The sequence below is a fragment of the Sebastes umbrosus genome, chromosome 3, assembly GCF_015220745.1.
Source record: "Sebastes umbrosus isolate fSebUmb1 chromosome 3, fSebUmb1.pri, whole genome shotgun sequence".
In the NCBI taxonomy this organism is placed as follows: domain Eukaryota; kingdom Metazoa; phylum Chordata; class Actinopteri; order Perciformes; family Sebastidae; genus Sebastes; species Sebastes umbrosus.
In genome coordinates, this window is record NC_051271.1 from 1,309,873 (window position 1) to 1,337,668 (window position 27,796).

At 43.4% G+C, this 27,796-nt stretch overlaps 4 protein-coding genes across 7 annotated transcripts in view; 2 read left to right on the forward strand and 2 right to left on the reverse strand.

The window, feature by feature from the left end:
- LOC119484981 (NACHT, LRR and PYD domains-containing protein 12-like) overlaps nt 1–27,796 on the reverse strand; it is a 956,516-nt gene that overhangs the window by 645,122 nt on the left and 283,598 nt on the right. The window lies entirely within an intron of this gene.
- Nucleotides 2,371–6,175, forward strand: LOC119485042 (protein PET117 homolog, mitochondrial). The gene is made up of 2 exons (XM_037764322.1): nt 2,371–2,529; nt 6,024–6,175. The coding sequence occupies exons 1-2, from the start codon at nt 2,434–2,436 to the stop codon at nt 6,171–6,173; spliced, it is 246 nt and encodes an 81-aa protein (XP_037620250.1). The 5' UTR covers nt 2,371–2,433; the 3' UTR covers nt 6,174–6,175.
- On the forward strand, nt 6,792–13,771 carry kat14 (lysine acetyltransferase 14). Its single transcript, XM_037764228.1, has 10 exons — nt 6,792–7,059; nt 7,162–7,283; nt 7,712–7,833; nt 8,549–8,721; nt 8,798–9,226; nt 9,554–10,149; nt 10,602–10,735; nt 12,475–12,650; nt 12,748–12,938; nt 13,154–13,771. Exons 1-10 carry the CDS (start codon nt 6,801–6,803, stop codon nt 13,325–13,327), a joined length of 2,376 nt encoding a protein of 791 aa, XP_037620156.1. The 5' UTR covers nt 6,792–6,800; the 3' UTR covers nt 13,328–13,771.
- Nucleotides 15,124–27,485, reverse strand: dzank1 (double zinc ribbon and ankyrin repeat domains 1). Of its 4 annotated transcripts, none has more exons than XM_037764229.1 (20): nt 25,088–25,208; nt 24,804–24,954; nt 24,629–24,722; nt 23,553–23,616; nt 22,924–23,039; nt 22,760–22,830; nt 21,988–22,144; nt 21,773–21,886; nt 21,086–21,169; nt 20,849–20,965; nt 20,201–20,362; nt 19,846–20,119; nt 19,104–19,207; nt 18,812–18,895; nt 18,623–18,713; nt 18,366–18,421; nt 17,929–18,012; nt 17,039–17,166; nt 16,455–16,529; nt 15,125–15,456 (listed from the first exon to the last, which is right to left on the reverse strand). In XM_037764229.1, the coding sequence occupies exons 1-20, from the start codon at nt 25,194–25,196 to the stop codon at nt 15,294–15,296; spliced, it is 2,298 nt and encodes a 765-aa protein (XP_037620157.1). In that variant the 5' UTR covers nt 25,197–25,208; the 3' UTR covers nt 15,125–15,293. The 4 variants fall into 4 exon arrangements, 3 of the variants coding, with proteins under 3 accessions (XP_037620159.1, XP_037620157.1, XP_037620158.1); XM_037764230.1 differs by having other exon boundaries at nt 15,126–15,456; nt 22,027–22,144; XR_005206157.1 differs by lacking the exon at nt 17,039–17,166 and adding an exon at nt 27,386–27,485 and having other exon boundaries at nt 15,320–15,456.

The window sequence follows — 27,796 nt, forward strand, 5'->3', positions numbered from 1 at the left end:
CTGTTTTATGAATAGAAAACTACTTTTTTCTGTTAAAAGTCAGTGCTGATTGTTATATTATTGTATTAATAGTAAAATATACTATTTCTAATAATAAAGTACTTTTATCTGTAACAGAAATAAAAAGATATATATATATCATTTTATTTTCTATTATTTCAACAATACATTTTTTTTCTAACGGAATTAATAAAATAATATTTTAATTTCAATATTTTTGTTTTATTGTTAAATATTTCTGATAAATATTTGTGATGTAATTTTTGAGTAAGCATTTGTTTACGTGACAGAAATAATCAAAAAAATATTTCTACTTAATTTGTATTTTAGTAGATAATGAAACATGTATTAAATCAAATTAAATACATGTTTAAATATTCTGATTTAATTATTAAAAAATATGACTTGTTATTATCACAGGCATAATAAAAATGAAAAAAAAACAATAAAAGTGTTTTATTTTTGTCACATCTGGAGGATTTATGTTACTCACATAACAAATGTCCAGAACATCGGGTTCATTTTCTTTATCCATAAACAAACCTCTTTGGTTGCCAAAGAGTTGAGCTCACCTCTTAATCTCTGTCTATGAATAATAATATAACCAAAAGCTTCGTAAAACATTATAGAAATGTATTTGAAGAACCCGCTGAGAACATACTTATTTATGTTTCGACATTTCAATTCATCTCTTTAATTTAATAAATTTGTTATCATCTTTTATTCTATATTATGTTGTTGAATATGCTAACAGCCAGTGGTGGAATGTAACTAAGTACATTTACTCAAGTACTGTACAACTTTGTATTGTACACTTTACTTGTATTTTACTGGAATATTTCAGTATCACATTTATTTTCACTTACATTGAACATAGTAAGAGGAAATAAAAATATGACACAGTACTGTAAAAGTCAAGAACATAAATATAGAATCGAAAGATTACAATAAAAAATATGAAAAAGATACTATTAAAAAATACTACTATTTCCATGTTCTGCCACTTTCTACTTCTACTCAGCTTCATCTCAGAGAAAAATATTGTACTTTTTACTGCTCTACATTTATTAACTAACTTTAGTTATTTTACAGATTCAGATTATTAAAACAAAATATAATCAACTAATAAATGCTGTATTATTATAGATTAAACTACCAGCAGTATATAAAGTCATTCAAATTGGCTCCACCTTTACCAGTTGCAACATTAAAGAGTTGGACAAAAATATTAGTATAATATCAGAAACAATATAAACAAATATTGATAAAATATCAAAAGAATATTAATAAAATGTGAGAAAAACATTAGTAAAATATCAGAAAATATTAATAGAATATCAGAAAGATATTAATAAAATATGAGACAAATATTTTTAAAATATGAGAAAAATATGAGAAAATATTAATAGAATATCAGAAAGATATTAATAAAATAAAGGAAAATATTTTTAAATATGAGATAAATATTAGTCAAATATGATAAAAACAAATATTAGTTAAATTGCAGAACAATATTAGTAAAATATCTGAAAAATATCTGTAAAATATTCAAAAACATTTGGCATCAATAATTGTAATACAATAATATACTATAGATTATTCTGCTGAATGGGTACTTTTACTTTTCGTACTTTAAGTATATTTTAATGTTTTCTTATTTCAATTTCGTACTTTAATTATATTTTAATGCTCGTACTTTTGTACTTAAATGTTGAATGTACCAGAGTATTTCTACACTGTGGTATGTGTACTTGTATTAGCTTTAACAGTTCTCCTGTAGGATGCTGGTAGAGGCCGGAGGAGGGCGCTGTTTGGATACCAGGCGGCTGATTGTCAACGAAGAGGAGGAAGAAGCAGCAGCAGCCGTAGAATACCGTTAAGTACAGCAGAGGTTAAAACTATCATTAAGGACTACATGCACAAAACCTGGCAAGAACACTGGGACATTACACATCTGAAAATAGGACATACAGGATTAAACCAAAGACTCCATAGAATATATATCTTTTTTTATTTTTTATTTCAAAATGATAGTATCCATAGTAACAGCAGAAAACATTAAAAACGTTTACATACAGAAGAAGCATAGCGAAAACATAAACAAAGAGCTGTGACAAACATAAGAGGACAACCGAAATTAAACAAAACCAACATAAAATAAATAAAAAAAAGACAATAAAAAAATAAAATAAATAAATAATAAAAAAATTAAAAAAAATCTTTTTCTTTTCTTTTCTTTTGTTTTTGTTTTGTTTATTTTTTGAGATATAGTAATTATTATCCAGAATGATCCACCCTCCAGGCCAGCAGGTGGCGGTACTGCATCTTTAAGCTGGTTCACCAACCGCCAAGAAACACCAAAGAAGAAGAAGCAGCCTGCTGGACCTCAGAGCCGGTTAGCATCTGAAGCTAATAGAAGCTAACGCTAGCGTGATGTCTGCGGTGTCTAGAGTGGTTCTGGGTGTTTCTGTGGTTCTGACTCTGAGCACTGTCGCTGCTGTTCACCTCAACCAGTCCTGGGACAGACAGGTAACCCGAACCGAACCGAGCTAACAGTTAATGCTAACAGTTAGCTTAGCTGTGGAGGTCACCGGAAGTTAACGGAATGTTTAACCGTTAAAATAACAACCGGCCGGTGTTTAACGGACAGACTGAAGCTGACTGACTGAAGCTGACTGAAGCTGACAGACTGAAGCTGACTGACTGAAGCTGACTGAAGCTGACAGACTGAAGCTGACTGAAGCTGACAGACTGAAGCTGACAGACTGAAGCTGACAGACTGAAACTGACTGAAGCTGACTGACTGAAGCTGACAGACTGAAGCTGACAGACTGAAACTGACTGAAGCTGACAGACTGAAGCTGACTGACTGAAGCAGACTGAAGCTGACAGACTGAAGCTGACTGACTGAAGCTGACAGACTGAAGCTGACTGACTGAAGCTGACTGAAGCAGACTGAAGCTGACAGACTGAAGCTGACTGACTGAAGCTGACAGACTGAAGCTGACTGACTGAAGCTGACTGAAGCTGACAGACTGAAGCTGACAGACTGAAGCTGACAGACTGAAGCTGACTGACTGAAGCTGACTGAAGCTGACAGACTGAAGCTGACTGAAGCTGACTGACTGAAGCTGACTGACTGAAGCTGACTGAAGCTGACAGACTGAAGCTGACTGAAGCTGACTGACTGAAGCTGACTGAAGCTGACAGACTGAAGCTGACTGACTGAAGCTGACTGACTGAAGCTGACTGAAGCTGACAGACTGAAGCTGACTGAAGCTGACTGACTGAAGCTGACTGAAGCTGACTGAAGCTGACTGAAGCTGACAGACTGAAGCTGACTGACTGAAGCTGACAGACTGAAGCTGACAGACTGAAGCTGACAGACTGAAACTGACTGAAGCTGACTGACTGAAGCTGACTGACTGAAGCTGACTGAAGCTGACAGACTGAAGCTGACAGACTGAAACTGACTGAAGCTGACTGAAGCTGACAGACTGAAGCTGACTGACTGAAGCAGACTGAAGCTGACAGACTGAAGCTGACAGACTGAAACTGACTGAAGCTGACTGACTGAAGCTGACTGACTGAAGCTGACTGAAGCTGACTGACTGAAGCTGACTGAAGCTGACTGACTGAAGCTGACTGACTGAAGCTGACTGAAGCTGACAGACTGAAGCTGACAGACTGAAACTGACTGAAGCTGACTGACTGAAGCTGACTGACTGAAGCTGACTGAAGCTGACAGACTGAAACTGACTGAAGCTGACAGACTGAAGCTGACTGACTGAAGCAGACTGAAGCTGACAGACTGAAGCTGACAGACTGAAGCTGACTGACTGAAGCTGACTGAAGCTGACAGACTGAAGCTGACAGACTGAAACTGACTGAAGCTGACAGACTGAAGCTGACTGACTGAAGCTGACTGAAGCTGACTGACTGACTGAAGCTGACTGACTGAAGCTGACTGAAGCTGACAGACTGAAGCTGACTGACTGAAGCTGACTGAAGCTGACAGACTGAAGCTGACAGACTGAAACTGACTGAAGCTGACAGACTGAAGCTGACTGACTGAAGCTGACTGAAGCTGACAGACTGAAGCTGACAGACTGAAACTGACTGAAGCTGACAGACTGAAGCTGACTGACTGAAGCTGACTGAAGCTGACTGACTGACTGAAGCTGACTGACTGAAGCTGACTGACTGAAGCTGACAGACTGAAGCTGACTGACTGAAGCTGACTGAAGCTGACAGACTGAAGCTGACAGACTGAAACTGACTGAAGCTGACAGACTGAAGCTGACTGACTGAAGCTGACTGAAGCTGACAGACTGAAGCTGACTGAAGCTGACAGACTGAAGCTGACTGAAGCTGACAGACTGAAGCTGACAGACTGAAACTGACTGAAGCTGACAGACTGAAGCTGACTGACTGAAGCTGACAGACTGAAGCTGACTGACTGAAGCTGACTGAAGCTGACAGACTGAAGCTGACTGACTGAAGCTGACTGACTGAAGCTGACGGTTAACTACAGATTCATAATAATACAGCCGCTACCTAGCCGCTAGCAGCTAGTAACAACATCCGGTACAGTTTTTCAGAATAGAAGCATCAGAGACACGTTAGTGGAGAAATGAGCTGCTGGGTGTTTCAGTGACTTTGTGTTTTCAGGAGGAAGTTACTTTAACTACTGAATGTGAAGTTAGCTTCACATTCAGTAGTTAAAGGTGCAATGTGTGCGATGTTGGCAGAGTTAAAGGGACTGTTTGTAATTTCTAAAGATCATTGCAGGTCGGTGTCTCATGCATTCAGACTCAGACTCAAACACAAACTCCAGGGAAGCATCAAAACCTCTTGGTTGTATCTAGTGAAGCCCGTCTGTTAAACAGTGTTGGCCGCGGTCGGAGGACGCGGGGGAGACCGTAGCTTTGGTCTCCAGGACCGGAGTCTCTGCTCCTCTGCTTGCCTTCACTCACACACCACGCTCCTTCTCTCTCTCTCTCTCCACCTCTCACGTGCATGCTGCTCACTCCACACTGCAGAAGAGTTAGTTTAGCTCTGAGAATATCTAGTGAATGTTCAGTGGACGTTTGTGCAGAAATAACTGCTGCAACTCCTCCAGACCAACAGAGGTTTCCCATGTCTTGTGAAGTGACGGGGCTCCGCAGAGAGAAACGTTATCGTCTCCGACCAAAACTCCGGCGTCTCCCCCGTTCCCTCCGGCCGCGGTCAGGAGGCTGAGGCAGGAAAAGCCAACACTAGGATCAGCATTGATTCATGGAGAGACCTTCGTCTGGTCAGCTAACATTACTGCCAAGCAGCTGAAATATAGAGTGATATTGTGCTTTTAGCTGACGTGTGTCTCCTCACTGTGTTGAGTGATGCTCCTTCATGTCTATGTAGACCGAGCACAAGCGCCAGCAACAGGACGCTGACTTTAGTTGACTGAACGGCCACAGGTGTCGCTGTTAACAAGACATTTCTGATTCTTGCAAACAGTCCCTTTTAAAAATGGGCAAACATGAGAAAATGGCTCAATCTGGTGTAAAATAGTGAAAGTCCAGTGTTCCAGATTAAATCCTGATATATTAGGATGAATGATTTGATGCTGTAATGGCCGTGGGATCAAACATGGTGGTTTTAATGGGACATGTTTGTCCTTCAGGGCCACACAGTTTATTAGAGACTTATTATAGGAGCTGAGGGTCAACTTCCAAAATATTAATAAAATAAAACACCCTGGCCAAATGTATACCATCTGCAATAACACAGACAACATGATCGAACAATTAAAAATGAAACCAAGGGTTGAACAGTTTACATTTCTGTTAAGGACTCCTGAATTGGGTTATTAGTAGTAGTGAGACTATTTACAGTGTAAAACTGTCTGTCTGTCCTCTTTGGTCCAGACTGAAACAAGTCATCATGTGATGGATTATGATGAAGTTCATCAGGATGAATCACAGCTGATGTTGTTGTTGTTGTTGTTGTTGTTGTTGTTGTTGTTGTGTTTTGTGGTCCAGCGTCTCCACGAGGGCGTCGTCAGGGATCTGGAGCGGCTGCAGAGGAAGAAGGAGAATCTGAGGCTGCTGGAGGAGCAGAGGACTCTGACCACACAGCTGGAGGAGGAGAGACGCCGCCGGCTGACAGAGCTCCATCCACAGGACCACTGAGACAGGTAACCTGTGTCCACCTGTTCACACACAGAGAGGCTGGAGATCATCACTAACCAACACACTGTGGAGTAAATATTTAGAGCCCAGTTGACTCGTTGTGGTTCACTGATGCTTAATTAACTCATTCAACATGCAAGTTCAACAGTATTCTCCCATCACACAACACTGTGGGGACATCCTCTAACGGGACGTTTGACTCATTTCATTCTTCTTCTTTAAATAAAACATTTGGTGTCTGAATTCTTCTGTTTTAATCTCTGTTAGAATAGTTATTATTGAAGGAGAGAAGAAGAGCATCGATAGAACAGCTGATTAATAACGTTCCAACAGTAGTGTTTGTTTGTCCTCTGGTCCTGGTTTGTCCTCTGGTCCTGGTTTGTCCTCTGGTCATGGTTTGTCCTCTGGTCCTGGTTCGTCCTCTGGTCCTGGTTTGTCCTCTGGTCCTGGTTCATCAGAACCAGTTTGAAGTCTACCTGCTGCACTCGGCCCAGAGAGAGGAAGTGATGTCACATTTGTGATGCGGGTCATGAATAAACCTCGATCAGAGCGACCACAGACTGTAAACCGTGTGAGAGCGACGCCGCTCTGACTCACCGGATGTTTACCTGTACAGGTGTGTCAGTGATGGACAGCAGCAGCGAGCAGCTGGGTGGAGGAGAGGACGAGGCGGCCTGTACGTCGGCCTCGGAGGGTCTGGAGGAGGGGGAAGTGGAGGGCGAGACTCTGCTCATCGTGGAGTCGGAGGATCAGGGATCGGTGGACCTGTCACATGACCAGAGCGGAGACTCTCTGACCAGCGACGTGGGCGAGGAGGCTGACGGAGGCTGGGCCTGTGAGGACATGTCCTTCTACTGCGACCGCTGCCACAAGTGGGTCCCTGCAGGTGAGATTCAAAACCACGTTTACCTGCTGCTTCATGGTCCACATCAGATCCTGAATATGAAACTCACTAAATGAAGTTCTAACTCTTGTGTTTGTGCCTCAGCTCAGCTCAGAGGTGAGCAGCCCAGCTACCTGAAAGGAGACAACTTCTTTAAATTCATCTGCTCCGACTGCTCCGAGGACGGCAAGGAGAGCTTTGAGAGGATGAGACTCACCTGGCAGCAGGTAGGAACTCTGCTGCAGCTGATACACAGCAACCAACCAACACAAGCATTAAGTAAAGCTTCTTCTCATACCGCAGAGCTCTGCTGGCTTTAGACGGCGGCTCCACCTGTGTTCTGATCCGCTTATTTCAAATGTTAACGCCCACTCAGCCGTTAGCAGGAAGCAGTGACGTAGGTTAGCACAGTGAGCTAATCAATAAGGTTCTGAATAATGTGAACGCTAGCACTAGCTGAGTCAACGTTAGCGGAAATAACATAAAGGGTTACTTTAACATAAAGGGTTACGCTTACTTTGACCCACTGTGAGCACACACACACACACACATACACACACACACACACACTACAGATACACACCTCTGATATGAAAGATAAAATAACAAAGCTTATGATCATAATTAACATTTCATGTTTTAATATGTGTGTCAGGTGGTGATGTTGGCCATGTACAACCTGTCTCTGGAGGGGACGGGCCGACAGGGCTACTTCAGGTGGAAAGAGGACATCTGCGCCTTTATTGGCCGCCACTGGAATTTCCTGCTGGGAACGAGGTCACTGTAGCTTTTATTAATACTGTTATTAACATGTCTATTAATACTGTTGAAAAGGAGGGGGAGGTGGAGGGCGAGACTCTGCTGAAAATGTGTTTGGAACGCAGTAAACTAATTCTTGACGCGTCCACAGGACGCATCCTATTTTTCCCTGATGATGCTACACGGTGAACAACAAACCTGTGTTGAAATCAGCAAGAGGAGAGCTTGTTAGCTCATCCTGACGATTTCATCACGGGAGGTGCAATTGATTTACATTATGATGCGTTCAAGCTTTCAGTAAAAATGAGTATTGGGTGAAGGTTATCTATAACGTTATCATGTTGTTTTCAAATGTACTCTAGTAAAATGTAGTTTTTGGTGAGAAACTTGAATTAATTGTTGTTTGAAGGAGATGTTTTCACAGCAATATAAAATAGATAATAGAGAGAATTATGACCTGTTTCACTTCTTAACAACAAGGAGTAGATGTTGAAGGAAATGGGAATTGAATTGGTATCGAGAATCATGGAATTTCACTGGTATTGGTATCGACTACTACGTACTTTCATACTTGAATTCATGCTTAAAAAACAAAACGTTTTTTGGCTCTGTGGTGGAGACGGCCTAAAGATGGTACCTCCAGAGAGGAGGCTGCTCTGCCTCGTTCAGCACGTCCTGTCCGAATGTACCGTTTCCTGTTCCCGTGTTTGACCTGTTGACTGTCTCTCTGCAGGAAGAAGACATCGACGTGGTGGAGCACGGTGGCCGGCTGCCTGTCGGTCGGCAGTCCCACCTTCTTCCGGTCTGGAGCGCAGGAGTTTGGCGAACCCGGCTGGTGGAAACTCGTTCAGAACAGACCTCCAACTCTGCGGCCGGAGGCGGACAAATCCACCACCAAGGCTAAAGGTAACCTGCACTGATCCAGGAGAGCTCTGGTCAAAATGTGTCCAAAACGACACTGAGCTGATATTTTCACCTACAGCCTCGAAACCTGCCATGGACCCGATCATCACCGTGGAGGGCCTGAGGAAGCGCGGCGCCAGAAACGCTGTGGAGAACGCCATCCAGCTGAAGGAGAAGCGTTGTCGCACACAAGAAGCCAAAGACATCCGACGGGCTCAGAAAGAGGCGGTGGGAGGCTACACCGACCGCAGCGCCTCCTCCACGCCGGTCAAAGGAGGCCGCGGGGGGAATGCCGGTCGCCGGCCCGAACTCGTCCTGGAGAAAGGCGAGGTCATTGATTTCTCCTCCCTCAGCTCATCAGACCGAACACCGCTCACCAGCCCGTCACCATCACCTTCACCTGATTTCTCCGCCCCGGGGACGCCAGCATCTCAATCAGCAACACCCAGTCTGCTGTCGGAGGCAGACCTCATCCCCGACGCCATGCCGCCACAGGCTCTGTTCCACGGTGAGTTCATGTTCCACTCATCCAGGTGTGTTCTTCTAAATAGAAATGAACATCTACTAAAGCACTGTCGCCTCACAGCAAGAGGGTCGTGGCTTCTGTGTGGAGTTTGCATGTTCTCCCCGTGTTAGCGTGGGTTTACTCTGGTTCTCTGGGTTCCTCCCACAGTCCAAAGACATGCAGGTTCATTGGTGACCCTAAATGTCCCGTAGGTGTGAATGATAATGGATGGATGGATCTACTAAATGAACCGTCCGCTGTGAGTTGTTGCGTTATTTTAACATGATGTAAACACTGATGGCCTGTTCTCTCTGCTGCTTGGACCTCCAGACGATGAGGAGATGGAGACGGAGGGAATGATCGACCCAGGGATGGAGTACATCCCTCCTCCTCGCGCCAACCTTGTTGCCCGCAAGAAGCTCCGGCCAGTACCACCACACATCAAATGTGAAGCAGAGAGCGAGGACGATGAAGACCTTGAGCGCGATGACGACTTTGAAGAGCCAGTGGGACGCAGTGAAGGTCCATCTCTCTCCACTGGTGGGTGTGTTGGTGCCGGAGGGCCCGAGCGGAGGAGGATAGCTCATCCTGAGAAAGCAGACGGAGCTGGCGGCATCTCCCAGACTCCTCACTTCGCCTGCCTCAGTCTTTATGAGGAGAGGATGCTGCTGCGACGGCTGGATGCCTGCACACTGGCCTTGGCCGTCACCCCGCAGGCCAAACGCCTCCACAGGAAGCTGCTGGTCCGCCAGGCCAAGCGTCAGAGAGGGCTCCCCTTGCTGGACATTGACCGGGCGGTCAGCGCCACCCTCAGCCTGGTGGGAGGGATCTACGGCGCCCAGGGGGCAGGGAAACTGATGCGAGGTGGAGTCATGGAGAGATACTGCACCAACAGCCAGGAGATGCGTATTCTTGATCGCTTCCAGGTACCTTCAACATTCATCCTGGTCTTATTCAGTCACATTCTCTTATATCCCGTTGGTTCATACTTACCTCCCTACGTCATGTCATGTCCTAGCATCCTATTTCAGCAGGAGTGGTTATTTTAAGGAAACAATGTGACCTCAAGACAACTTTTCATTGATGCTGCTCCTGGAATCATTCATGATGGTAGTTCATTCACAGCTGTTGATTCTTTCTATAGAATTTAACAAAACCACAAAATACAGTAGAAGGCATAATGAAAAAGCAGAGTTAGTCTTAACACAGTTCTGAACTCTCCGCCAACATCGTTCTTACCAGTTCTCCAGTGGTCAGCTGCTGTCAACAAGGTATCAGAGAAACTGCTCTTATAGCAATTTAGGATACTGAAGCAACAGTAAAATGTTCAAATGAAACTTGTCTATGGTAAACATTAGACAACTTTGTTTGTGTGCAGACCAACCTTTCTAGCAGAAGAGGCATCCAGCAGCACTCGGTGTCCTTCTGGCATCGTCTGATGGGAGCCGAAGGCAGTTTGGACCAGACCATCAAGAGTCCATACACCTCTCGCATCCTGAAACCGTTCATCAGGTAAAGAGTTTTATAAAATATTCAATTAGGTAAAGAGAGTCCTGAAACCTTCCGTCAGGTAGAGAGAGTCCTGAAACCTTCCGTCAAGTAGAGAGAGTTCTCAAAGCTTCCATCAGGTAGAGAGAGTCCTGAAACCTTTCGTCAAGTAGAGAGAGTCCTGAAACCTTTCGTCAAGTAGAGAGAGTCCTGAAACCTTCCGTCAAGTAGAGAGTACCGAAACCTTCCGTCAAGTAGAGAGTCCTGAAACCGTTCATCAGGTAAAGAGTTTTATAAAATATTCAATTAGGTAAAGAGAGTCCTGAAACCTTCCGTCAGGTAGAGAGAGTCCTGAAACCTTTCGTCAAGTAGAGAGAGTCCTGAAACCTTCCGTCAAGTAGAGAGTACCGAAACCTTCCGTCAAGTAGAGAGTACCGAAACCTTCCGTCAAGTAGAGAGAGTCCTGAAACCTTTTGTCAAGTAGAGAGAGTCCTGAAACCTTTTGTCAAGTAGAGAGAGTCCTGAAACCTTTCGTCAAGTAGAGAGAGTCCTGAAACCTTTCATCAAGTAGAGAGAGTCCTGAAACCTTTCATCAAGTAGAGAGAGTCCTGAAACCTTTCGTCAGGTAGAGAGAGTCCTGAAACCTTTCGTCAAGTAGAGAGAGTCCTGAAACCTTTCGTCAAGTAGAGAGAGTTCTCAAACCTTTCGTCAAGTAGAGAGAGTTCTCAAACCTTTCGTCAGGTAGAGAGAGTTCACAAAGCTTCTGTCAGGTATAGAGAGTCCTGAAACCTTTCGTCAAGTAGAGAGAGTTCTCAAACCTTTCGTCAAGTAGAGAGAGTTCTCAAAGCTTCTGTCAGGTAGAGAGAGTCCTGAAACCTTTCGTCAAGTAGAGAGAGTCCTGAAACCTTTCGTCAAGTAGAGAGAGTTCTCAAACCTTTCGTCAAGTAGAGAGAGTTCTCAAAGCTTCTGTCAGGTAGAGAGAGTCCTGAAACCTTTCGTCAAGTAGAGAGTCCTGAAACCTTTCGTCAAGTAGAGAGAGTTCTCAAACCTTTCGTCAAGTAGAGAGAGTTCTCAAACCTTTCGTCAAGTAGAGAGAGTTCTCAAACCTTTCGTCAAGTAGAGAGAGTCCTGAAACCTTTCGTCAAGTAGAGAGAGTCCTGAAACCTTTTGTCAAGTAGAGAGAGTCCTGAAACCTTTCATCAAGTAGAGAGAGTCCTGAAACCTTTCGTCAGGTAGAGAGAGTCCTGAAACCTTTCGTCAAGTAGAGAGTCCTGAAACCTTTCGTCAAGTAGAGAGAGTTCTCAAACCTTCCGTCAAGTAGAGAGAGTTCTCAAAGCTTCCATCAGGTAGAGAGAGTCCTGAAACCTTTCGTCAAGTAGAGAGAGTCCTGAAACCTTACGTCAAGTAGAGAGAGTTCTCAAAGCTTCCATCAGGTAGAGAGAGTCCTGAAACCTTTCGTCAAGTAGAGAGAGTTCTCAAACCTTTCGTCAAGTAGAGAGAGTTCTCAAACCTTTCGTCAGGTAGAGAGAGTCCTGAAACCTTTCGTCAAGTAGAGAGATTTCTCAAACCTTTCGTCAGGTAGAGAGAGTTCTCAAACCTTTCGTCAGGTAGAGAGAGTTCTCAAACCTTTCGTCAGGTAGAGAGAGTCCCGAAACCTTCTCTCAGGTAGAGAAGGTTGACTACCTCTGACCTCCACGGGTCAATGCCATCTCGTTAGTGATAGTAATCATAGTAGGTAGTACAGCACTGTGTTTGTTTTTCAGGAGGGATTATGAGAGTCGTCCGGTGAAGCTGAGGTTGTTGGCAGAGATCAGAGCTTACCATCACAGAAAGGAGCCTGACTGGGTCCCTGAACCCAACGCCTCCATCGACTACTGCTACGTCCGCCCAAACCACATCCCCTCTGTCAACGCCATGTGTCACGATAGCTTCTGGCCAGGTAGCACTGACGCACATTCGTTTACTTGCCTAGAACCACCCGACCATGAATTTGTGTCTCCTAAACCTACCGTTTGTTTGGTCTTCTCCTCCTCCAGGTGTGGACTTATCAGAGTGCCTGCAGTACCCGGACTTCAGCGTGGTCGTCCTCTATAAGAAAGTCGTGATCGGCTTTGGTTTCATGGTGCCTGATGTGAAGTACAACGAGGCCTACATCTCCTTCCTGCAGGTCCATCCTGAGTGGAGGAGAGCCGGCATCGGCACCTTCATGATCTACCATCTCATCCAGGTGAGGCAGCAGGGGTCAGTGTTGTTGTTTGTGTTTCCCAGACGTGTTGTTGTTTGTGTTTTTCAGACGTGTTGGTTGTGTGTTTCCCAGACGTGTTGTTGTTTGTGTTTCCCAGACGTGTTGTTGTTTGTGTTTTTCAGACGTGTTGTTGTTTGTGTTTTTCAGACGTGTTGTTGTTTGTGTTTTTCAGACGTGTTGTTGTTTGTGTTTTTCAGACGTGTATGGGGAAAGACGTAACGCTGCACGTGTCGGCCAGTAATCCCGCCATGCTGCTTTATCAGAAGTTTGGTTTTAAAGCGGAGGAGTACATCCTGGACTTCTATGATAAATACTATCCTGTGGACAGCACAGAGTGCCGCCACGCCTTTTTTCTCCGACTGAGACGCTGAGATGACGACGACACTGAGTTCACCTGAGTTCACCTGAGTTCACCTGCTGCAGTCCTGTCAGTACTGAAGACACGGAGAGTTCTTCCTTTTTTGCTGGACAACAGCTGGTCTGTAGCACAATGCATGGCTCAAAGGCACCTGGACAGTAGCTGCTGAAGGGGGAGGACAGGTTTTCAGTCAGTCCAGAGATTCAAGCAGGAGCCCTCCAGTAACAGACCACCGCCTGCTGGAGCCCGACAACACTGACTAAATCAAACCGGATTTTTGGTGTCATGGAAGATGTGACCATTTTGTGAAGAAATCTACAACCAAGAAATTCTGACAAACAATAATTCAGGAAAATCTTGACTGTGAAGTCGTTCTGCAAGAGCAGAAATGCATCCTATCATATCGGGACCATCGAAATATAAAAATAAAGTCTCCAATAATGTCTGGTTTTATATACGAGTTGGTCAGTTCTTGACTCCAGTAAACCTGTTTCTCCTCGGAATGTTTCTGAGCCATTAAAGGACTCTATGCAAGAATCAGAAATGTCTTGTTAACAGCGACACCTGTGGCTGTTAGATCAATGAAAGTCAGCGTCCTGTTGCTCGTGCTTGTGCTCGCTGTACATAGACATGAAGAAGCATCGCTCAACACAGTGAGGAGACACACGTCAGCTAAAAGCACAATATCACTCTATATTTCAGCTGCTTGGCAGTAATGTTAGCTGACCAGACGAAGGTCTCTCCATGAATCAATGCTGATCCTAGTGTTGGCTTTTCCTGCCTCAGCCTCCCGACCGCGGCCGGAGGGAACGGGGGAGACGCCGGAGTTTTGGTCGGAGACGATAACGTTTCTCTCTGCGGAGCCCCGTCACTTCACAAGACACGGGAAACCTCTGTTGGTCTGGAGGAGCTGCAGCAGTTATTTCTGCACAAACGTCCACTGAACATTCACTAGATATTCTCAGAGATAAACTAACTCTTCTGCAGTGTGGAGTGTGCAGCATGCACGTGAGAGGTGGAGAGAGAGAGAGAGAGAGAGAAGGAGCACGGTGTGTGAGTGAAGGCAGGCAGAGGAGCAGAGGAGCAGAGACTCCGGTCCTGGAGACCAAAGCTACGGTCTCCCCCGCGTCCTCCGACCGCGGCCAACACTGTTTAACAGACGGGCTTCACTAGATACAACCAAGAGGTTTTGGTGCTTCACTGTAGTTTGTGTTGGAGTCTGAGTCTGAACAGCGTAGACACACGCGAGCGTGCATGAGACACCGACCTGCAATGATTTATGCGTGTAAGAAGTTACAAACAGTCCCTTTAAAACCAAAACGAGTTTAACTTCAGTAACATGTTAAACATGTACAAAAGGTATTACTGTACATGTTTGCTGATGTTGATTTTGTTGTTGAAATTTCTTTTTCAACAGAAAATAAATGTAAATAATTTAAATTAACTCCCACTTCGGTTTCAGCACCAAATAGACTTTCATCATACATAACTTTTTATTTAATAAAGTATCTCAAACTAAATACATCCAGTGAACCAACACACGCTGCCTTCAGTATCCTGTGAACATGTTTCACACAATATTTACATTACAAGCAGTAAGAGTACTATTACTAGTATGAGTACTAGTATGAGTACTATTACTAATATGAGTACTAGTATGAGTACTATTACTAGTATGAGTACTATTACTAGTATGACTACTAGTATGAGTACTATTACTAGTATGAGTACTATTACCAGTACGAGTACTATTACTAGTATGACTACTAGTATGAGTACTATTACTAGTATGAGTACTAGTATGAGTACTATTACTAGTAAGAGTACTATTACTAGTCTGAGTACTATCTGTACTAGAAGTCTAAACATATCAGAACCATTTAAGAACAACATGCTGCTCTAGTTTGTACTCCGTTATTTCAACATCTGGATGCTTCAGATGAAACCAGTGAAGACAGATGTTTGATGTGTTCTACCAGTCAGAACACATCCAGGTCCAGTTTGGGTTTTCCCAGTTTGCCCAGCAGGTCCAGTCCGGTCCGAGCAGCCAGCAGAGACACCATGTCGTTGCAGCCGGAGTTCACCGCCATGTCGTACGCCGTCTGACCGCCGGTGTTCCTCCGCCTCACGCCGGCCTTACAGCTGAAACCAACATCGGGGAGAATGATGTCATGAATGATGTCACGTGACATCAGGAGGTGGGAGGAGCAACAACAACGACCACTAAATATCAACCTGTCTAACCAATCAGGAGGGAAATCATGAGGAAACTATGGAACTTAACATCTGGTCAAGTGTTTCTTTACGGGTTGAACACAAAATCTTCTTCCTAAACTAGATAAACGTTCTATAAACCTGTTGAGTTCTCTGAGACATGATAAACACAACAGAGGTATATTTATAGTCTTTTTATTATTTATTTCATATGTTTGTAGTCATTTAGTGTCTCTTTGTGGCCATTCTGTGTGTCTTTGTGGTTGTTTAGTGTCTCTTCGTAGTCGGTTTGTGTCTCTTTGTGGTTGTTTTGTGTCTCTGTAGTCGGTTTGTGTCTCTTTGTAGTCGTTACTCTTTGTGTTTCTGTGGTTGTTTTGTGTCTCTTTGTGGTCGTTTTGTGTCTCTTTGTGGTTGTTTTGTGTCTCTTTGTAGTTGTTTTGTGTCTCTTTGTAGTCGTTACTCTTTGTGTTTCTGTGTAGTTGTTTTGTGTCTCTTTGTGGTCGTTTTGTGTCTCTTTGTAGTTGTTTTGTGTCTCTTTTGTAGTCGTTTTGTGTCTCTTTGTTGTTTTGTGTCATTTTATGTCTCTTTGTGGTTGTTTTGTCTCTTTGAGGTTGTTTTGTGTCTCTTTGTAGTTGTTTTTGTGGTTGTTTTGTGGTTGTTTTGTGTCTCTTTGTAGTTGTTTTGTGTCTCTTTGTAGTTGTTTGACTCTCCACTTTTATCAGTAGCAGTTGTATTATTATTTTTTAACCTCTGCCTGGCTGACGGTGTTCAGCAGTAGTAGTAGTAGTACTACTAGTATTAGTACTACTGCTGCTGTAGTAGCACTCGTAGTAGTATCAGCAGTCAGTTTCTCTGAGTCATGGAAAGGTCACATGTTGGAGATACAAGGTTTTCACTGGACATCTGTGAATGCAGGTGTGTCATACCTGAGCAGCACCCGAGCACAGTTCACACCTTCAGAGCCCAGAGAGGCAGCTTCATGGAGAGCTGTGTTCTTCATCCTGAGGAGGAGGAGGAGGAGGATGAAGAGGAGGAGGAGGAGGAGAGGGAGGAAGACTCATATTTAGCTTTCCCTCACTGCAGTCTGTCGTTATAACAGGAACATTTTCTCTTCATGTCATAATCAGATTATTTTTTAACATTAAACGTAAACAGTCTAGAAAGCAGAACGGACTCAGAGAAACATTGAGAGACACGAATCAAGAAAAGGGACAATAAATGAATGTGAGTTAAATATGGACGGAAGTTACAACACAAATACACAACAGAGCAGCTTATTGTGTTATAACTAAGTTTAACGTGATACGTTGGTTTGGTCAAATACAGAGAAACTTTGTGATAAAATAAGAAAACCGTCTTATAAAAACAAATAATTTAGCATCGAGTGATGAGTAAATGTCAAACTAACATGAAAATGAGGAAATGTTCTTGTTTTAAATATTGTTTTTGTCACATCGACGCCTCAGACTGAAACTTATTCCTGTTTTTATCTGGTTGTTTGTCGTCTTACTGTCCAGACTGCTGGTCCACGTCGGCTCCTCGCTGCACTAGAACAGGAAGTACATCATGATGACCGTTCACCACGGCAACCGCCAGAGCGTGTCGCCCGTCGCTGCCGCAGCAGGAAGGATCCGCCCCCTGGTGGTGAACAAGGAAACCAATCAGTGTGAACTACGTCAGGTGACCAGGAAACAGATACCTGCACATGAATCAGGCTTGTTACCCAGTGTTGCACAGTGTTACCGGTGTTACACAGTGTTACCGGTGTTACACGGTGGTCTGTGTTACCGGTGTTACACGGTGTTACACGGTGTTACACGGTGTTACACGGTTTTACCGGTGTTACAAGGTGGTCGGTGTTACGCGGTGTTACGCGGTGTTACGCGGTGTTATGCGGTGTTACGCGGTGTTCGGTGTTACTGGTGTTACCCGGTGGTCTGTGTTACCGGTGTTACACAGTGTTACCGGTGTTACACAGTGTTACCGGTGTTACACAGTGTTACCGGTGTTACACAGTGTTACCGGTGTTACACGGTGGTCTGTGTTACCGGTGTTACACGGTGTTACGCGGTGTTCGGTGTTACTGGTGTTACACGGTGGTCTGTGTTACCGGTGTTACACGGTGTTACGCGGTGTTACGCGGTGTTCGGTGTTACTGGTGTTACACGGTGGTCGTGTTACCGGTGTTACGGGTTACACGGTGGTCGGGAACGGGACCAGAATTTGGTATCTGAAGTGTTCTGGTTTCTATTTGTAGTCCGAGTACTATCGACCAATCACGTTGGAGCTTTAGTCTGTAAACAACGAGCAGCGCACAGAAGAGGAAGTCTTGACCCGGATATCTGCCGACTACACCAGAACCCCAGAATCATACAGGTCGACCCCCCCAGAGGCTCCTACCTGGTCCAGGAGCTGCTGGATGACGCTGACCTGACCTCCACCCGGACCCGGACCCAGCTCCTTCAGCAGCTGCACGTCCTTCACCTGGAACCACGAGAACCAATCAGAGAGGAGCGTTTCTGACGGCGCAGGAAGTCAGACAGCAGCAGATGTCTGATCTCAGGTGAGTTTAGACAAACAGCGTATATCAATAAGAAGTGAATGTTAATAGTTGGTTCCATGTCAACGTCAGCGCCCAGCAGCGGAGCTACGCCGCCGCCATTTTAGACTGAAAGCGACGACCAGACGCCAGTAAAACGTCCTCCTACTAAGAGACGTACTAAAGTAAAACTACATTATTATTTCTATTCTATTGTCATATTTAATGTCTCTACTGACAGTGTTCAGTTTCTTCTTCTGTTTTATTATCAGTCAGACGTCCAGAGATGGTTTCTTACCGGCGGTTTGGGGATCAGGTTTGGTTTTCTCATCAGACCTGTGGACCGATCACTTCCTGTCAGACACACAAACAAAACCAGGAGGAACTGAGTATAAAATACATGTGTGACATTTTCTGATGTGCGTTCGCTTGTCAGGATACATCACCGTCTTATTTTTTGTCAACGTGTGTCAGCTGTTCAGAAAAACAACAACTGCATCCCATTAAAGCTGTAGATGAGAATGTCCAGGTAAAGTGTCTGCTGTTAGTTCTTACTGAGACTGCTGCTGTTGGCAGATCGCTCTGTAACGCTGCTCAGAGTCTCGATCCCACCTGCAAGTCCAACACCGTCACCTGTTGGACTCACCTGAGGACAAACACACCGTCAGTCAGTCACCTTACTGAAACACACAGAATGAAAGGTTTCCTTCCTCCGGTGTCTCAGCGGCAGGTTTCAGAACAGACCTGCTGGTGTTCCCGTCCGGCCGACACGAAGCTGACGGTCACGCTGACCTCGTAGGGATCTTCCTGAATCACAGCAGAGACCATCTGAAGGAGAGCAGGAACACAACAGGAAGTAAACCACAGCACGGCCTGCACCTGATCAGGTGATCATGATACCTGACAACCTACAGATGTTGTTCACCCGGTCTGAACATGTGTCTGAGACTGAGTGATTGAAGTGAATTAATCCCACTGGTGATGTGACTGTTGTACAGGTGAGGTGCAGGTGAGGTGCAGGTGAGGCGTGGCGTACCCGGCCCAGACGAGGCTCTCCCAGCAGAGCCCTGAAGGGGGCGTTGTTCTGAGCGTAGCTCCTCAGGTGAGCACACACATGATCCAGCTGCTTCCTCCAGTAACCTGAGGACAAGGACGGGTCATGAGACAATAGACCACGCCCGACTGAGGAGACACAAAACAGCTACAAACAGTGCGTCTTGTGGTTGGTTTGTGTCTCTTTGTAGTCGTTTTGTGTCTCTTTGTGGTTGGTTTGTGGTTGGTTTGTGTCTCTTTGTAGTCGTTTTGTGGTTGTTTTGTGTCTCTTTGTGGTTGTTTTGTGTCTTTGTGGTCATTTTGTGTTTCTTTGTAGTCGTTTTGTGTCTCTTTGTGGTTGTTTTGTGTCTTTGTGGTCATTTTGTGTTTCTTTGTAGTCGTTTTGTGTCTCTTTGTGGTTATTTTGTGTGTCTTTGTAGTCGTTTTGTGTTTCTTTGTAGTCGTTTTGTGTCTCTTTGTGGTTATTTTGTGTGTCTTTGTAGTCGTTTTGTGTTTCTTTGTAGTCGTTTTGTGTGTCTTTGTGGTTGTTTTGTGTGTCTTTGTAGTCGTTTTGTGTGTCTTTGTAGTCGTTTTGTGTGTCTTTGTGGTTGTTTTGTGTGTCTTTGTAGTCATTTTGTGTGTCTTTGTGGTTGTTTTGTGTGTCTTTGTAGTCATTTTGTATCTCTGTGGTTATTTTGTGTGTCTTTGTGGTCAATTTTGCAGTAGTAGTATCAGTAGTATTTTACCTCTGCCCGGGCTGATGGCGGTCAGCAGCGGTTGGCGGTCTCTGGTCGCCGGCTGCCTGCTGAGTTGTAGCGTCTTCTGTTGCTCCTTCCTCTGCAGCTCAGTGGCTGATGGGTAATAGAGTCCAACAGTCTGCGTGTACTGCTCGGCAGTGGGCGTGGCTAACTTCGTGCTAGGAGCGGGGCCGGAGGAGAGCGTGGCTAACTTCTTGCTAGGAGCGGGGCCGGAGGAGGGCGTGGCCTGCCAGGTGGCATCATGGGAAGTTGGGACTGAAGCCTGCTCGCACACAGGTACGTAGAATGTGCCACGTATCCTATTATGAGTTGTGTGAGTGATGATGTCAGCGGTGCAGCATACCTTGTTCGTGGTGGCGCCCCCGACAGGTCGCGTGATGTCATTGCAGGATGTGGGTGGCGGCGGTGCTTCCAGAAAGGCGCCGCAGGTTGTGCAGTAGAAGGCGTACGGATGTCCGCTCGCTCCGCATCGCCGACAAACCACACAGCTGGCTGCGTGGCCAGGCTAAAAGTACACACAGCACTACATTTCCCACAATGCTTCACTCTCCACACTAGCTTAGCACAAAGACTGGAAGGATAAACTGCCTAGCTCCATTAAAAATACAATTAAATCAACAAAAGAGTGAAAATCAACTGATCAACTACGAATGTGGTCATTTTCAGCCAAAATATTCACACAAGCCATAACAGAGACATGATGTCACTTCCTGTTCCCTTGTCTGGAAGTCTATGTGTTCTTAGTCAGATGTCTGATATAAGGTCTGTTAACACGAGCTGAAGAGATTTAACGTTTTATAGAACGCTATCCTACCGGTAGACGGACAGATAGCAGTTCACTTTGGTTTCCAGTCTTTGTGCTAGGCTACGCTAACCCAGAGCTAGCTATAGCAGAAACACACCAAAATCAGAATATTACACATCAATGAACAACAACAGTGTTACTAGTGTATTACTGAAGGACACAGGTGTTGTCCAGGTGTGTCTTCACCTTCGAGCCGCACCAGTCGCAGTATCTGGCATCGCCGTGGTTTAAACGTTTACATCTGGAGCAGGTCAACTTCCTGCCGTCTGCTGAGCGGACAGAGGGGGCGCCGTTCCACGCCGCCTGCAGCAGCACACACACATCAACACACACACATCAAGACACACACACATCAACACACAGTTAGATCAACCCGTTAAAACAAAGTGTAAATGTAGTATACAGTAGTAGTCTGTGTGTTACCGGCTGCAGGCGGCTCTCGCAGGTCAAACAGCTGGAGATGTGAGCTGGATTCCCGCTTCCACAGTAAACACACCGCACGTGATCCTGCACAGCAAACACACTGAATACAGTCAGTGATGTTTATCTGACACCGACAGAGAAGTTCATTATGGAAAGAATAACGAGAGACGTGTGATGTTACACAGAGGTGGAAGAAGTACTCAGATCCTTTAGTCAGTAGAAGTAAACGTGAACGTAGCGTTAGAGTCTCGTAGCCTGTAGCCGTGTGAACGCAGCGTTACAGGACTGTGGTTGTAGTACTGTGTGTACCTGTAGTATTCTACTGGACTGTGGTTGTAGTACTGTGTGTACCTGTAGTATTCTACTGGACTGTGGTTGTAGTACTGTGTGTACTTGTAGTATTCTACTGGACTGTGGTTGTAGTACTGTGTGTACCTGTAGTATTCTACTGGACTGTGGTTGTAGTACTGTGTGTACCTGTAGTATTCTACTGGACTGTGGTTGTAGTACTGTGTGTACCTGTAGTATTCTACTGGACTGTGGTTGTAGTACTGTGTGTACTTGTAGTATTCTACTGGACTGTGGTTGTAGTACTGTGTGTACCTGTAGTATTCTACTGGACTGTGGTTGTAGTACTGTGTGTACCTGTAGTATTCTACTGGACTGTGGTTGTAGTACTGTGTGTACCTGTAGTATTCTACTGGACTGTGGTTGTAGTTGTTGACGGACGGAGGCTTCACAGGTGAAACAGGTCGGAGTGTTGATCGGAACCAGAGAGTTACAGAACACACAGCAGACCACCTGACAACAAAACACACACACACACACACACACACACACACACACACACTGTGATCAATGGAGCGTCTCAGCGTCGCAGAGGACAGGTGTGAGAGGAGTACCAGTCCTCCCTCAGCAGAGGACAGGTGTGAGTGGAGTACCTGTCCTCCCTCAGCAGGGGGTCGTCTGTGCTCAGGTAACGGAGGAACTGCAGCTCCACACTGAGCACAGAACCCAGAAAAAGGATCTGAAGGACGAAAACTCAAACACTGAGCACACCTGGACACACAGACAGGTACAGACAGACAGGGACAGACACAGAGAATTAGACAGCTGTGTTAACAGGTTTAAATCTAGAGGTTATCTACATCATGAGTGGAGTTTGGTGATTTAAAAGTCTTCATGAGGGTTCATGCTGTGGTTCTGATAACTGATCCACTATAAGGGCTAAAGGACAGAACTGTCTAGAACACCTGGAAATGCACAAAGACAGTTTTGTTTCTAAGATCACGCTCAGATTGGACCAGTTAGACTGTTATCAGGCCATTAAATGGGAGTTATTGGTCGCTATGAGCACCATAGATGTGGGTCATTAGAGGCCTCCTACGTTGTGAAAGTGAAAGTGAAACTTAAAAGTAGAGATGCACCGATCCGACTTTTTCAGTCCCGATACGGATACTGATACTTGGGCTTTGGGTATCGGCTGATACCGAGTACCGATCCGATACCAGTGTTTAATTAATCAGCTGTATGCCTCACTGTGTGGAAGAGACTGGATCATTCTGTTATGTGTGAGACAACTTGTAATATGAATCATCTTCTGGGACAAAGAGAACGCAGACGAAGGAAAAAGAATGATTATTAAAAAGTACACGGTAGCGCGTCTGTTCGTACCGCAGGAAGTCGGTCTCTCGGTGGATTCGGGACGTCTGCGTGCTGCTCAGCTGCTTCAACACACCTGGACTCTGACAGACAGGAAACACAACAAAATAAAAGTCATCACGGACACGTTTCAGTACCACAGCCGGTGTTGGGTTTGGATGAGATGGTCTGTTTACCGCTGACTGGGAACGTTGGGACGGTCCAGTTTGTTGTTGTTGGGTCGGAGAGCCCAGAAGACTGTTCAGAAAACGAGGACCTGATGGAGGAGAGGCGTTTCCCATCGTCCTCGGCTCTGAAGACAAACAACAGGACAGGAAGAATGAAGGGGTATCCCCGTAAATCTGTCAGTTTAGTTTAGTTTCTCACAGAGCTACGTGTTTAGTTTGTTTTAAACATATCCTTCCCAACATGTTTCTTTTGTAATTTATGTACTTTTATTTTGTCTTTGGGTGGTCGCTTCCTGGATAGTTTGTCTCCAACGCTAACAATTTACACTATTTGAGATGAAGCCCTATGATATTAGCTTAGTTAGCTCAGAGTTAGCTTCCATATCCTGACCTCTGGTTCCAGTCAGCTAAACCCAGCTGGCTTCAGGATGGACCGCTGATTGGCTTGTTGGCTAACAACATACAACACATACATCAGACAGACTTTCCTCCTGCTTCAGTCTTTGTGCTAAACTAGGCTAACTGTAGTAGAAACATATCACAACGGCAGTATTTAGCAGAAGAATGAAACTATACTTTAATTATTATTATCATTATTATTATATCATTATTATAGTAGAGTAACCAGTGTAACCGACCTGGAGGCCTCAGTGAAGAACCAGCAAAGTTCTCAGCAGACAACGAGGTTCCTTCAGACGGACGCTGAAATGAAAACTTTAAACATTAAAGGTCCCATATTGTAAAAAGTGAGATTTTCATGTCTTTTATATTATAAAGCAGGTTTAAGTGCTTTATAAATACTGTTAAACTATCAAAACGCTCAGTATATAAGGAGAAATACACACAGCCCGTATTCAGAAATTGTGCATTTGAAACAAGCCGTTAGGATTTCTGTCCATTTGTGATGTCACAAATACATAATATTTACATGGTTTTAAACATAAACATTCTAAATGTGTCCCAGTTTATTTCCTGTTGCAGTGGATGTAAATAACATCAGCTGACAGGAAGTAAACATGGACCCAAACTGTTGCCTAGCAACGCAATTACGTTGCAATTACGTTGAAATGTACTAAAACGGAGCGTTTCAGACAGAGGGTGAATACAGGTATATTCAGGCAGACAGTATGAGGAAAATATATATATTTTTTTAACATTACAGCATGTAAACATGTTCTAGTAGAAACACAAAATACAAGAATGAACCTGAAAATGAGCACGATATGGGACCTTTAAAACTATTTAAAATACTTTAATAAATCAGGACGTTAGCCCGGAGACTTCAGCAAACAACATATATCGATAAGAAGTGAATGTTAATAGTTGGTTCCATGTCAACATCAGCGCCCAGCAGCAGAGCTACGCTTCCACCATTTTGGACTGAAAGCGACGACCAGACACCAGTAAAACGTCCTCCTACAAGAGACGTACAAAAGTAAAACTACATTATTTCTATTCTATTGTCATAATTAATGTCTCTACTGAAATGTCCTGTGTTGAACAATAAACTATTATAAATTTAATAAGTGTTTTCAGTCCAAAATGGCGGCTGCAGCTGTCTAAAAAACACCAGAGTTTCATGTCTTTGCTTCTCTACTCTCTGACCTCAGGCAAGAGGCGCTGTTCTGTCAGAGGGAAGATGGAGGAATCACCACAACATGATGGTCCTCTGCAGGGAGATGGCAGCAGGGGCTCATGGGAAATGTAGTCTTACCTGCTGGTCACTCTGGACGCTCTCCTTCCTGCAGTTTGAGTCCACATGTTCAACCGAGAAAACCTTCGTCACCGTGGAGCTCTCTCTGCCGTCACTACGGATGACACTGTATTGAGTCACAGAGGCTGGACAGGAAGTGATGTCAGCACTGTCGTTGTGTTAGGTGAGCGGTTACCTGGTGACGGCTACAGCTCTGACAGCCACTCGACCAGCAGGCAGCAGGATGGGTCCGCTGTACTTGCTGCTGCTGCCTGCTGACCCTTGCTGTGCCGCCGCCGCCGGCCGCGACCCGTCCAGAGTGAAGAAGATCAGAACTTCAGGAGTGTCTGCAGAGAAACACCTGTCAGACTCACCTGGTACCACTGGTACTACTGGTATTACTGATACTACTGGTACCACTGGTACTACTGGTACCAGTGGCACCATTGTCACCACTGGTACTACTGGTACTACTGGTACCTGACTGGATGGAGACAGGTGTGTTGGTGTCCAGGTGGTTCTTGGCTCTGTGTGTCCGCCGTTGGATAATGGGAATGATGAGCGGAGCCGACACCGCTCCTGCTGTCATGACGACGGCTGTCTGTCAATCAATCAATCAATCAATCAATCAATCAATCAATCAATCAATCAGTCAGTCATCAGAGGAGGAAGAAATTATTTAAATGTGTTAATACTCTGTTACAAGTCCTGCATTCAAAACCTCACTCAAGTAAAAGTACAAAAGTATCAGCATCAACATATACTTGGACGTACTAAAAGTGAAAGTAGTCGTTCTGCAGAATAATCTATATTATATTATAGGATTCTAATTATTGATGCATTAATGTGTTCATCACTTTAATGTTGCAGCTGGTTAAGATGGAGCTACTTTGAATGACTTTTTAAATATTTTACGAATATTTTTCTTACATTTTACGAATATTTTTTCTGATATATTACTAATATTTTTTCAGATATTTTAAAATATTTTTCTGATATTTTATGAATATTTTCTGATATTTTACGAATATTTTTCTGATATTTTACATATATTTTTCTGAAATTTTACGAATATTTTTTCTGATATTTTGGGGTTATTTCAAGTCAAGTCAAGTCAATTTTATTTGTATAGCCCAAAATCACCAATCCGCCCCATATTTTTTCTGATATTTTATTAATATTTTTCTGTTAGTTTACTAATATTTTTCAGATAGTTTACTAATATTTTTCTGATATTTTACCACAATTTTTCTGATTTTTTACATATATTTTTTTCTGATATTTTACGAATATTTGCTGATATTTTACGAATATTTATTCTGATATTTTTGGAATATTTTTCTGATTTTTTACCACAATTTTTCTGATATTTTAAATATATTTTTTCTGATATTTTACGAATATTTGCTGATATTTTAAGAATAGTTTTTCTGATATTTTTGGAATATTTTTCTGATTTTTTACTAATATGTTTTCTGATATTTTACGAATATTTTTCTGATATTTTACGAATATTTTTCGGACATTTTACTAATATTTTTTCTGATATTTTACTAATATTTTTTCAGATATTTTATTAATATTTTTCTGATAGTTTACTAATATTTTTCTGATATTTTACTAATATTTTCTGATAGTTAACTAATATTTTTCTGATATTTTACTAATATTTTCTGATAGTTAACTAATATTTTTCTGATATTTTACTAATATTTTTTCTGATATATTACTAATATTTTTTCTGATATTTTACGAATATTTTTCTGATATTTTACGAATATTTTTTCTAATATTTTCTGAATATTTTTCTTATTTTTTACTAATACTTTTTCTGATATTTTACAAATATTTTTCTGATATTTTACGAATATTTTTCTGATAGTTTACTTATATTCTTTCTGATTTTTTACGAATATGTTTTCTGATATTTTGGGGTTATTTCAAGTCAAGTCAATTTCATTTGTAAAGCCCAAAATCACCAATCTGCCTCAGGGGGCTTTACAACCTGTACAGGATATGACACCCTCTGTTCATCCCTTTAATGTTCCATCCATCTGCAACCGCTTATCCCGTTAGGGGTCGCGGGGGGGCTGGAGCCGATCCCAGCCGACATTGGGCGAAGGCAGGGTACACCCTGGACAGGTCGCCAGTCCATCGCAGGGCTGACACATAGAGACAGACAACCATTCACGCTCACATTCACACCTACGGGCAATTTTAGAGTCCACAATTAACCTAACCTGCATGTCTTTGGACTGTGAGAGGAAACCGGAGTACCCGGAGAAAACCCACGCTAACACGGGGAGAACATGCAAACTCCACACAGAAGGGTCCCAAGCCGGATTCGAACCTGCAACCCTCTAGCTGTGAGGCGCCAGTGCTAACCACTGCACCACCGTATGTTGCAGCTGGTAAAGATGGAGCTACTTTTAATGACTTTATATACTGCTGGTAGTTTAATCTATAATAATACATAATTTACTATTATATACTGCTGGTAGTTTAATCTATAATAATACATAATTTACTATTATATACTGCTGGTAGTTTAATCTATAATAATACATAATTTACTATTATATACTGCTGGTAGTTTAATCTATAATAATACATCGTCATTTATTAGTTGATTAAATGTAGTTTTAGTAGATTACTCAGCCTCACGTTACTTCCACTGAGATCAAATCAACCTGAAACAGAAACACTGACGTCACACTGCGCGTGTACTTCTAATTAAACAATTATCAATATATAATATAATCAATAATGTGTTCTTACTTCAGATCAGATCAGAGATCAATCAGACTTTCTGCTCAGAGTCCTCTGGTTGTTTACGGACGCGTCACCATAACAACGAGTTTAGCGCGGCGCGCGTGTGATTGTCACCGGCACACAGCGGTGTGGGGGGGAGGGGGGCTAATAGAGAACCATCACCCGCCCGCCCCGCCGGGCTCCGCCGGTAAATACAGCTTCTTCTTTTTTTAATTAAATAACTTTATTTCATTTCAAAGGTTTTTATACAAATACAAAAACTGTTGATATGAACTGTTGATATGATATTTATATCTAATTTTATTTATATATATATTTATCATATTTAATTATTATTATTATATTTTCATTGTGTATTTTATTTTATGTTTCTTGACTGTTTGCAGTACTTGTTTTTATCTCTTATTTTATTTTACT